General features: G+C 36.2%; 1 protein-coding gene across 5 annotated transcripts in view; it reads right to left on the bottom strand.

Annotated features, from left to right (window-relative positions):
* The window catches only part of AFG2A (AFG2 AAA ATPase homolog A), a 383,456-nt gene that overhangs the window by 346,763 nt on the left and 24,070 nt on the right, over positions 1–12,623 (bottom strand). For all 5 annotated transcript variants that reach the window (XM_036922969.2, XM_057502600.1, XM_057502602.1 and 2 more), the window contains 2 exons: positions 12,375–12,498; positions 9,958–10,213 (listed from right to left, as the gene is read on the bottom strand). In XM_036922969.2, coding sequence (XP_036778864.1) covers positions 9,958–10,213; positions 12,375–12,498 — 380 coding nt within the window. The remainder of the gene's footprint in view (positions 1–9,957; positions 10,214–12,374; positions 12,499–12,623) is intronic.

The following is a 12,623-nucleotide window of genomic DNA, read 5'->3' as shown; positions in this document are numbered from 1 at the left end:
GTGTAACATACACCGATCACAGAAACCAGATCTATTCTGAATTCCTATCACTTTCAAAAGCTGATTTTAAACGTTATGGCACAATGGAAAGCATACTGGTCTCAAGACCTGAATCTTGGGCCAAGACTCCTCTAAATACTTGAGCTTGGATAGATCCCATAGTCTGTCCTCATCTGTGAAATAAGGGAAGATACTAAATGATTTCTGAGAGGGTCTAAAACATCAGGAACAATTCACCAGTCCTAGGTTACAACCAATTTTCCTAAAAATATAGGTTTAGTTTTAAATTTTTACTATCAAGGTATTTACTTACCTGGCTTGCCAACCTTATTAAATTTCTTTTTTAAATTAAAAAAAAAGGATAGTTCATTAGAGCACAGTTCTTGTGCCATGAAAGGTTGACGATCTACAGTGGCCTTGGTAGGAGGAGAGTACTCAGGTAAATAATAAAGGAATATAATATGATTTTCACAAGAGGAGGGAAGTAGGGCACAGATGTGGCAAAGAGGGAGGGCAGGTCAACTAAAATCCCTTTTTTATGGAAGATACAAAACTCTAAACAAAAGCACAACAATGGAACTGAAAAAGTAATTCACAATCACCATCCCTGTTCACTCAACTTTCGATTACCCCTCATTTTACTGCAACCTAGCAACCTGCCACAAGACTATGCTAGAACAACTCTCTTCAATGACTTCCCAGGTAAGAAACTAGCAATTGATGTCACTGTGGTCTCTAAGACTGTCCATCTGGCTCCACTACTTACTTCTCATGTGATCTTGGAAATGTCCCTTAATCTCTTTAATCTAAATGTCCTCACCTATAAAACAAAGATAACCTTATAATGGATGCTGTAAGAAATGCATTAGTACATGTAAGGCACTTCAAACAATGGCTGACACATTGCAGGTACTCAATTAGTGTTAACTAACACATTATTTCTAGGAACTCCCTCCCTTGTTTCATATGATAACCACATTCTTTCGAGTTCTCTTCCCATCTCTCTAGTCACTCCTCAGTCTCCTAGACCAGAACTTTTCTAACAACCCAACCTCTGAATGGTAGTGTTCCCCAAGACCCCTTTTCCTTCCTTACTAACATTCTAAAACCTCTTGATCATTCACAAATACCCAACACACTTCACTGTAATTACCTGTTACACCACTGGACTTCCCAGTGCACCTTGAGTTCTAAGAGAAGAGGGTCTAAATCCATCTTACTCACTGAGGCAAGCCCAGCACCCAGAGCAGTGCCTGGGTTCAGTAAATGAATAAGTGACTGAACTCTACACATTCTAAGTGATTTTACTCTTTTGAATGGATTCTGTCACCATCTAACTGCTGACAACTCCCAAGACCTACCTCTAGCCAAGACATTCATCTCCAAATTCTGCAATTTGAGGTCCTGCAGCTTAGAGAAAATAAGAGAATAAAGATGGGTAGGAGGTGGAGGATAGAGTTGGCAGGAAGAAGCTATCACAGTAATCCTTACAAGAGCAATGAAAATAGTTTAGAATTATTTTTATTTTTTTAAAAGCTCAAATTCTGAATAAATCTTGAAAACAGTACTTACAGGATTTGATAAAGAAAGAGTAGAGAAAAAAGGAACCAAGAATAACTTAGAAGTAACTTTTATTTAGGTAGGTTGATTTTATTTTTGTGATTGTTTTACTTAGAAAGAAAACCCTTCTTAGTCTTGGCAAGGCAACTCAGAAAATTTTCCACTAGCAAAGTAAATGGTATATATCACTTACAGCCTAAATAGAATCAAAACTACCACCTGTTTTTCTGAAACAAACCATTCAGCTCCAGTCATTTCAAATGAACAGCAAAAGTAATATTACATTACCCAAATTCAATGACAAAAGTAAAAAAAACATCCCACCTTTTCTACAATATTTATAACTCCTATGCAGTAGGAAAAATCCCAACATCACAAATGTAACTATGACATTTCAGAATTATGAAACAGAGAAGAAAACTCACTGTTCTGTGAGATTTTATACTGCTTATTTATCCAGCTACACTAATGAATAAAGATATGATGCCTTATAAAATGCATTACAGTGGTAATCATGATAGTACCACAATTGAATTTTGTTGCTCTACTGCTGGCCTACAATGCTCACATGTGGGATAAGGTGGGTAGGGGGGAAAAAAGATTGTGACTCTGCCTATGTATGCTCTGAGAGCTCTCAAGTTCAGCAAGAAAATGCACCCCAAACAAGTAATATCTATCTTTAGTTTACATATTCTTAGTAATAGGAAACACTTTTATTGGTCCAGATTCTGTAAAGATCACTTCTCTGGCACGGTAATGGATGATGCCCGATTTCCCTGATATGTCTTGTTCTAGGGTAACTAAGAATACTTCATTAAGTACCAAGAATATTGCCAAAATTCAAATAAGCTTCTACCAGAGAAAGGCATACACACAAAACATGAAATTTTTTGTAAGAAAGAGAAAGTGACACTTACCAAAGACCTACATAAGTCATGACCACAGCAACCAGACTGTTTTTAAACCTCACAAGAACTCTTTAAAAGATATGTTATCCCTAGTTAGCAGGTGAGGAAACAGAGTTCAAGAGCCTGCATTGCTTCCTCAATGACTCTAAACTGATGAAGGATAGTGCTAGATTTGAATCTAAAGCTCAACATATGCTTTCCACTAAAATCCACTATTTTCCCGGACTTTATTTAAAAACACTGAATTTTTGCAGAACCAATATTTTAATTCTAACTTCGAAAAATTGGCAGAATAAAAAATGGTGGAAAATGTTAGAAAGAGAACATTTTGTAAGAGCTGGACTGTTATGTATTTTGTACATTCTAAATCCTCCATAAATTACTGTTAAAAGTAAAGGGTGGGGGGAGGACTAGCAGCTATAAATATCTCAAACTCTGGTACAAGACAGATAAAATTTTCCATCTCAAAAAACGTTTTGTTATAGTAATTAGATTCAGTATTGTTACTAAATCGACTTAAGTGTAATAATGACAAAATCATTGTTTAAATAAGAGTTTTAATTCTTCCTGTTCTGTGATGCTATCTTATCAAGGCCCAAATATTTGGTATGAACATGTTGAAATGATGTGTAATCAACAAGGATGCTAAAGATAAATTCTTAGAGATGTGAGGCAAATACTTCCTTCCACTGTAAACAAAATGACTGAGTCCACTTCTTGAAGAAATCAAGCTCTATTTATATTCACTCTCCTGAAATGGCACAGGCAGCCTTAGAAGGATAAGTTTATAATAAATCCCTGTATTTGGAAAACATTGTTGCTAAGCATCTTCTAACATTCAGCAGAGTTTATATAATTCATGTCTCTGCTACATAATTAACATTTCATGTTTTCCAAAAAAGTGTGGTATGCTTATCTATGTTGTTAATTTAAAACATTATAAATTTTGAGGGAATTAATAAAAGGCTATTCAACTAATTAATCCCAGGAAGAATACAAACACAGACATTAAAGGTCAGGATGTGTCGGAGTTCAGCTTGTAAACAGCTTGTCCGCTTGAGATAAAACATTTCAAAATGCAGCTGCTCTTTGCTTAAAAAGGTGAGCTACAAAACACTAGGCTTTTGGACAAGTCAGGATATATTAAACCACACTCGTGCTCAAAAATTACTTGTAACAAAAGCATAACATTTGAAAGTAAGTTTCATGCCCAATCCTCAACAATAAACATCATATCGGCTCAGATAAAAGTTCCAAGTGCTGAAAGCAACACTACTGTGGTATTTCCAATTTTCATATTCATTATGGAGATGAAGTTAAAAGATACAGAAAATATTTAGAAACTCTGGCATACTAGATTAGGAAAATTGAGAATAAGCACACTGCAAAAGATGTAGTATCACTCTATGAACTGCAGCACAGACTGTAAACTGATCCTCTGGGTAAGCATGCACAAATATATGCTACAGGGATTTTGATCGTTTCTATTAGTAATCCACAAAACATACACATTACAAAAACAACTGGGAACAAAATTCACTTGTGTTTTATAAAATTCTGAATAACTTCAATATATGCTATTACAAGACAGCTTACACCACTTTTTGTTAAAAAGGGCAGAGCTCTTCAACTAGAAGGCCATCCAGGAAGAAGGAAAGCTGTCACACAACCACCACACAAAAAGCTCAACCACCACATGGGTCCACAGATCACAAAGCAAGCAAATGTTTTAGGAAAAACACATGTCTACATTCCTATCTGTATTCTCAATTGTTTATTCTGAACTGTCTCCTTAACTGTGGCCTTGCTGTCCTTCTCATTGTTAAGTTTTATTCAGAACTATTATACATACCTTGAGACAAACTTGGACACTCGTTTTCTTCTAGAGTGTGTATCTTGCCTGAGGGTTTCAGCCCCAGACAAGTTCGCTATGGATTTGGTGATCCCAAGAAATGACAACAGATATTCTTGGGGTAAAAGGGTTTATACTCGGCTTTATTCTCACAGCGGTAGGTTGAGCACTAGAATCACATCTCCAACAAGCAGTCTGCAGGTCAGTAATCCATCGCCATCTCTGCCTCCTCCCACAGCACTGGGTAGAGCTCTTTCTATAGTGATTCAGTCAGTAACAGCTCATGTGTAGGTGGATGCATTAGCCTAGCAATAGGCCAGTTACATCATCAAGTAGTTTAGGGTCAGGTGAGGATCCTGGCCATAGGAACATCCATTTTTCCCAGTGTGCGAGTTACATGACAGTTTGGAATAGTGTGTTTCTATCACCAAAAAACTTAGCAAAGAAATGGGCCATTCCCAGAGGTAGTCAGAGAATTGCATTCTCTAAATCTAATACAGTTATTTATATCAGTTACAGAGAATCTTCAAAAATCAGAGAGCAAGTTAGCCTAGATCAGCCAGCAGCCTTGATTATCACCTTTAACTTGACAGAAATGCCAATTCTTGGACCCCTCCTGGACCTACTACTGATCTAGTAGGGGCCCAGAATGTGTTTTAATAAGCTTTCCAAGTGAATCTTAGACAGATTTAAACTAGAGAACCACTGGCCTAAATCAATGATTCAAATACTTGATCACAGGCAAGTGCAAGATTGGCTGCTTCAAAATCACTTGGGAAACATTATAAATCCTAATTTCAGCTCTCCATCCCCTTACTCAATTAAGTGTGGGGAGGGAGTGTATGCATGTAGCTTCCCAGGTGAACCTGATGCATAATGAAATTTAAGAACTAACATGCTCTGTCAGGCTCTCAAAGTGTGGTCCCCAGACCAGCAGCATCAGCATCAGCTGGGAACTTGTTAGAAAGTCTCAGGCACCAACCCAAACCTACTGAATCGCCAAGTCTGGAGTGGGGCACACCCAGCAATCTATTGTACTAAGTTTGCCACATGATTCTGATACACGAGAAAGTCTGAGAACCTCTATCCCTAGTGATCTGTCCTGAATTGAGAACACATGAAATGAATCTGAATTCTGTGGACAATAAAAATGATAGAAACAGACAATTGACTTAGGTCCTTAGGAATACATCTCCTGGAGCTAGAGTCCCTCACTGTCCTCACAGATCTGCAGGTCCAGGTGCCTCACTCCCCAGATATGCCAGTAGGCATTCTCAAGCTGTCCACTTAAGCAGAGCACAACTAGTGAATGAAAATGCCTCCTGAAAAGCACTGGTTTTAAGCAAAATGTAGTTAAAGTCCACAGTAAGAGCCATAACTGAGTACTCTTGTCAGTGGGGAGCCAAAAATAGGCTGGAAATGTTCAAGAAAATAGCTACAGTTATTTAAGACATCACAGAGCACTTATATCTTGCTACCTGCTGCCTATAAAGGTTGCAATAATCCCCTGGAGCTGTTTTCTTAGCACAGAGCAGGGATTTCTGAGGGCAACAGAGAGAAGGAGATGAAGCCCACCAGGGGTTTAGAGAGAAGGAGATGAAGCCCACCAGGGGTTTAGAAGCAAAATTTAAGTCAGCTCTGAGGTTAATAAATATTTTTATTACTCTATCAAAGGGAGTAGGGTGGTAATTATGTCTCCCAGTTTCCACATATTATTTCTCAGATCAAATACTTATTGAACACCTATTATGTACCAGAAATCATTAATATTGCCTCCAAATATTAAGATATTACCATGACTTTTTTGAAAAAACAATGATTCTAACATTATATGTAATTCTAAGGTCAATGGAATGACTACGACTGCTTCTACTTACCCAAGGAAGCCGACCATGCTAAAATAAAAAAGGCCCAGTTCAAACTTCCCTAGGCAGTCATTTAAAAAAACTAAGACCCATTCAAATAATCCTTTAATAGCCTCTCTAAATTGAGGTACAATTCAACATTAAATGTTCAATCTATAATAACGAGGAGAGTGGTTCAAATTTACCACATGGCTGAGTTTTTCCTCACTATGCTCAACATACACATCATGACATATGGGGATGCCCTTGTATGTTCAGTAAGTGGGATACACTTATGTCTATTCCACCACACGTGGAACATAATTCCACTATTTTTAATGCTTACAGAACTGTAGAGTTGTTTTGTATTTCCTTCTGAGTAGCACTATCAACCAAATTTAGTTTACTCAAGTCAAGTCCTTGGTCAAAAATTATAATTATTTCCATGAGAAAATTAACTTCACAATCAACATTAGCCTGCTTTGTAGCATTATTTCAAAGAATAATGTGGGAAAAAGCTCTAACCTCCTCAGTTTAGGTCATTCAGACAAACAGGTACCAAAGAGAAGACAAAGAAAAGTGGAAAGGCCAGGCATATGGAAGTATATCTAAGGAAGCCAGACCAGGCTTATTGAGTAATTTGAGTAAAGCTTACTTTCCCCTTTCCATTTTCCAAATCTTCCCATCCTTTCTCCCCACCAGCCTTTTCTTTCTCATCCTCCCTTATATTCAGAGAACATCATATTCTCAAGGGCACATAGACATCATCTACCACAACCCCCTCAACTTACAAATGGAGAAAACTAAGGTTCAGATAAGGCATGCCCAAGATCACAAGTCTGATTTTAAAGGCAGGTCTGTCCAACACTCAAAATTCATTTTTTCTACTATTTCCCTCTGTCTTTTTAGAAAAATCCCTTGCAAAAAACTAACACACTACTCTTAAACTTTATTCTGCTACACAGAGTTAGAAAACAATATGATATAACACACATACACGAATATTTAAGACAGTATACACAAAACCATGTATCTATCCTACTGGACACTTTAACACTGATCTTTTTAAAAATTACTTTCTCATAATCTGATTCACTGCTAGATCAGGGGAAAAACAGATCAGTTCAGTATCTGATCATCTGAAATTATTAAGTCACACCAACAGCAGTTAGTATTTACTTACTGCTTTTATGTGCCAAGTACACCCTTTATATGTATCTTCATATCGGAGTCCTCTCTCCAACCCACCTTGTGATCCTTTCACAACTTTTTGCTACATGTACCATAATAAGGTGCAGAATTTCTCAAATTTTCTTACCATTTTCCTAAAGTTCTTGGGGTACTACAGTGCCCATGAAAGATGGCCCTATGTATATCTAGTATGTGAGGTACATATATCTAGTATGTGAGTTACATTATAGGTTTCCCCTGAAAGCCTCAGGACACACCTTAATTTCTGCAAAAAGGTAAGGGTACTTCTTATTTTACAAATTGATCCTACCCATAGCTTCATAGACTAAAAATAAATCAAAAAGCCTCATACTGCTCTGACAAAAATCTGAGCCATATGATTTAATTTTGATTCAGAGCATGTATTTGGAATAAGATGACCTGGAGTTTAAGTCTAGCCCTGCCACATACTAGCTGTGAGACCTCTCTTGATTCCAATACTTGTATCACAGGGTTAGTGTGAGGATTAAACAAAAGGATGTTTTCCCTTTCCTACCTTTTCACACCCTTCATTCTATCTGTAGAACTCCTACTTTTTCTTTTAGCTCCTTCTTAGATGTCATTTTCTCTATATAACCACAGCATTTCTTTTGTAACTCACGGTTATATACATGTGTGTAAATTCAGGAAAAGTCTCAAAGTAGACATGCTATAATAGTGGTTATCTTTAGGAGATAAGATAAACAGTGATTTTTATTTCTCTTTTGATAGTGCTCTGAATTATCTAGATTTTTTCAACAAATACATATTTATGATCAGAAATAAATTAGCTATTTCCGTTAAGAAATAAGTAAAATATAAATGATCTTACTTTTAAAGAGGAAAGTCACTACATTTTTCCATAGTTTTATGAGTACATACCTCACAGTATAAGTAGTTGCTTACAAATCGCTTTCATCAGGCTGTGTGTTTCTGGACAGCAAGAATCCCAGAGCCTTCCAGAGTGCATGAAAATGTATTGGAAAGTCAAAAAATGTCTGGTAAAGGAAGCTGAAGAATGACTCCTTGCCTAGATGGGCAAGTCCAAAGCAATGCCTACATACTAATCTAGACTCTTCACTATCACCTAATGGAATGAAAGACTATAAAATTTATCCACTGAACTGCTTCTTGATCACTAGGAAATTCGTTTTCTTGATCAAACCCACCATATCTTATGAAGCACAAGAAACTAGATAGAAAGGGGGCTTGTCCTAGACCATAATATACCAGAAGAATCTTTATATTTGCCTTGTCGTATATATAACCTGTTCTCTCCCCCAACTGTTGAGTCCTCTATTATGGAAATTGTGATAATGATCAAACAGAATGAAATTAAACTGATTTTCCCCACCAAGAGTAAGATATTTATAGACTCCAAAATACCTCTTCAAGTTTTTGTTTCTGACCTTTCTTTCTCTAACCTCTTTCCCTTCAAACATCAGGCCAGATTAGGATGAAAGGACTAACAGAAGGGTCTTCAATCCTACTAAATTAAAACTATGAATCATGAACTATGAATTAAGATTTTGAGGTAAAGTTACCATAGTTCTGTACTAAAGCACTAAAGTAAACTTCAAACTCAAGAATTCAACTTCTTCCATTACCTACAAAGGTAAAAACTTTCTTTAAAGCACCTTATGAAAAAACCGAAGAGGTCACAAACCGAACAGAATGCCACAACTGAAAAAAAATTCCTTCCAAAGTGTAAGAGGACTTAGAAACATATGCCCATACAAGAGAAGAGAATAAATTTAAGGAACCCAAAATTACTGGCAAGCCAGAGATGCTTTGAGGTATGTGCCCAGCCTTTTGAGGATACCAGAAAATAAACATATCCTCCCAGAAGAAAAACAAAACAAAACAAAAAAGACTAGGAGATATTTTTTATAAAGATAAATTCTTACTAGCCTGATCAAACATTTCTATAGCTTACAAAAGCTGTCCAGATTTGAATAGATTTGCCATGGTTGAAATGGAAATTTGCACAAATGTTAAAAGGTCTTAAGGGCTTCCAAAGTAACTACAGCTATGCCACAGTGAAGTTCTTAAAAAGTCACATGATTAATTATAGCCCTTAAACATGTTCAGACTCAAAACATCACCGTCACATCACATGCATAGAATTCTTTGGTTTCACAACGTACTTTTTCAGCACTTCAACAAATACAAAGCCGCTCTTTATGGAAAATTCTGATCCTCCTGCAAGCACTTCACCCTAATTTCCACAGCACAATATCAATAAATATTGTCATCATCAATACTGCCATTTACGCATCTGGTTACGTGTGTGTGTGTGTGTGTGTGTGTGTGTGTGTGTGTGTTGCATGTGTGTGTTTAACTCAGGAAAAGTCTGAAAGGGTACACACCGTAATAGTGGTTATCGTTGGGAGGCAGGATTAAGAGTAATTTTTATTTCTTTTTGATAATTCTGAATTATCTAGATTAGACTGTTTTCAACAAACACATATTCATTTGAAAAAAATGAGCTATTCCCTTCAAGAAGTGAGATAGAAATTATCAGTATGTAAATGACCTAGTTATTAAGCCCATCAATACAGACTCAGTAGCAAATCCCTCTTACCTGCTTCATTACACAAGGCTTTCAAGTCTGCTCCAACATATCCATGAGCACTCTCTGCCAGCTGTAGCAGTTCAGCTTCAGCAAGCAAATGTGGCACCCTCTGAAGCAGTTTCTGGAGGATATCTAGTCTGTCCTGAGCATTAGGAACTCCAATCTCAATCTCTTTATCAAATCGTCCAGGTCTTCGTAGTGCAGCATCCAAAGCATGGGGGCGATTTGTGGCCCCAAGGACCAATAACTGTCCTTCACTTCCTTCCTTAAAAAATGAAAATAAATGACATGTTCTTTTAACAGTAAAAGATATATATGATGTTCTACAATATATATTTTTATATTATATAAAACATTACATCATTTTACTATATATAAAATATTACAAATATACATTGGGATTGGCTATATAAACAAGGATCGATCTACTGTCCCAGCTGCTAAGTCCTACCCATTACACTTTATTACTCATTCCACATTTTCCAAAGCTCAGCCTATATGCTCCCTCACCTCAGAAGTTTTCCAATACTTCCCTCTCCACCTCCTGTGAGTGATGTCTCTCCCACTTCTAGCATCTTAACTACACCACTCTCATGAGTAATATGTAATACCCTACCATATAGCTGTTTTGTTTTATCTTTTTCCCCTACTTGAAAGCAAAGATTATGACCTACATGTTATTCAAATGGAAAAAGCTCTATCACAGTTATCTAAGAAATCTTCACATATGAACATTTTTTACTTTGATAAACTTTCAAATTCCCCAAAATATAGACAACAATATATCTAACACCCAACTATCAGCCACCCTTGAGTACATATGAATTTTTACTTTCTGAAAATGAAATTTGGAGTAACAGTTTAAAAAACTATGATCACAATCAGCCACCTATAGGTATTATCCAACATTCTAGTCATAGGACCTAAGTGTAATTTCACAGAGACAAGTTTAACTGAAATGTGATTCAAAATAAGAAAACTCAAACCAAATCAATTATACTGGATGTGCCCAACAGAAAATATATGGATTACAACGAATCTAAGAACTTTGAGTTTGGAAGACAAAGAGAGGCCCTTAAACATTTCAGACTAAAACATCACTGTCACATGCTTCCAGTCATGCCCAAAAGCAAGAACACCAGTCCACAGAAAGCTTATCCCAGTGGCAGAAAGGCAGCAATGACATAGTGATTTAAGATCCTACAATATAGAGCCTTCCGTCTGATTTCCTACTAACCAAGAACCCTTCTAATTGTAATACAGCGCTCCGTACATATTTGCCTTTGGGGTGAAAATAGAGAAATCCAGAACAAAGAAACTGGTTGTCTTGATAATTAAATTTACTATAAATAGACAAACTGGAATCCCAGCTCATATATCAGTCTCTTGTGAATGTTGTTATTGTGGGTCAGTCCTCAAAACCTCACCATCTCCAACATGCTACAAATACTGAATTCTCCAAGCTTCGTATGCTTAGAACCAAACCTGGTACATGATGATCACACTGAGGCACTGCTGCAAGACTGAAGACCAGGCAGTCAGCCAGCCTACCCCAGGTAACAACCCTTCTGTGATGCTACTCTTAAAATTATAACACATGTTAGCAAATAACAGAGATTTAAAACCAAATCTTCGCATTATTTTCCCATGTTCAATTTCTACCAAAAAATCAAAATGTTCTAATTTTCCAGTTTTTTAATATGCAAAAAGAGGGCTTGGGACTGCATGATTTCTAAAATTTCTTAGGGTTCAAACATGTTATGATTCTAAAAAATGATTTATTTACAATCCTGCATAAGAAGTGCATTCATCTGATGAATGGCTATCAGGAGTCTGAAAGAATTTTTCTCCATTCCTACTCTCTATTACTACTGTGGCTCTGCCTTTCATAATTAATACACAGTTTTTAATTAATGTAAGAGTGTATGTCCCATCAGAGAATCTGTAGCACAGGTAAATTCTTTTTAAATATCATACAAATACATTTTCCATCATTCTCACTTCCTTTCCTTTCAGTTGCCAAACTTTAAGCCTCAAAAGAATTTATACATGCATATCAAGACTTCCTCATATTTTTTAGTAAAATCTTTTAAAATTTAACTGCTAAACCTTCCTGATTTTTGTTTCAGATTTTAAAGTTACTATCATTTTCTCAAAAGAAATCTACCATTGTATATTACTCTACATCCCAGAAAAACATGCCAGGTTATACTGTACTAGCAGTTACTAAGAAATCTGGTGAGAAACATTATTTATGGGTCTTCTCTTTAGTTTTTATAGCTAGTATTTTCCCTTTATCCTAGAATACCTAAAAACTCAGACATATTTGACAAGTTTTGCATATTTGTAGTATTTAGCATACTACATACATATTATGAAGAATCAACCCCTTTCTATGGGTACTATAATACTGGTACTATACTTACTGAACCAATACCATCCATCAGTGTTAACAGTGAAGCTACAACTCTTTTTTCTACTTCATTCTGAGCCCCTTCTCTTTTAGGGCAAAGTGCATCCAGCTCGTCAATAAAAATAACTGATGGGTGCCTAAAGACAAAAAAAAAGTTAAATTAATTCTCTAATATACATGTAACCTTTAAATTTGATAAATTCCTTTAGTTTTAATTTTCTAATTGAAATGCAAGGTATCAATTTAGCATTTAGTATTTTAA

The sequence above is a fragment of the Manis pentadactyla genome, chromosome 5 (assembly GCF_030020395.1).
Source record: "Manis pentadactyla isolate mManPen7 chromosome 5, mManPen7.hap1, whole genome shotgun sequence".
NCBI classification, from domain to species: Eukaryota; Metazoa; Chordata; class Mammalia; order Pholidota; family Manidae; genus Manis; species Manis pentadactyla.
Note: the sequence above shows the minus strand (reverse complement) of the source record. Positions and strands in the feature narration are given on the sequence as shown.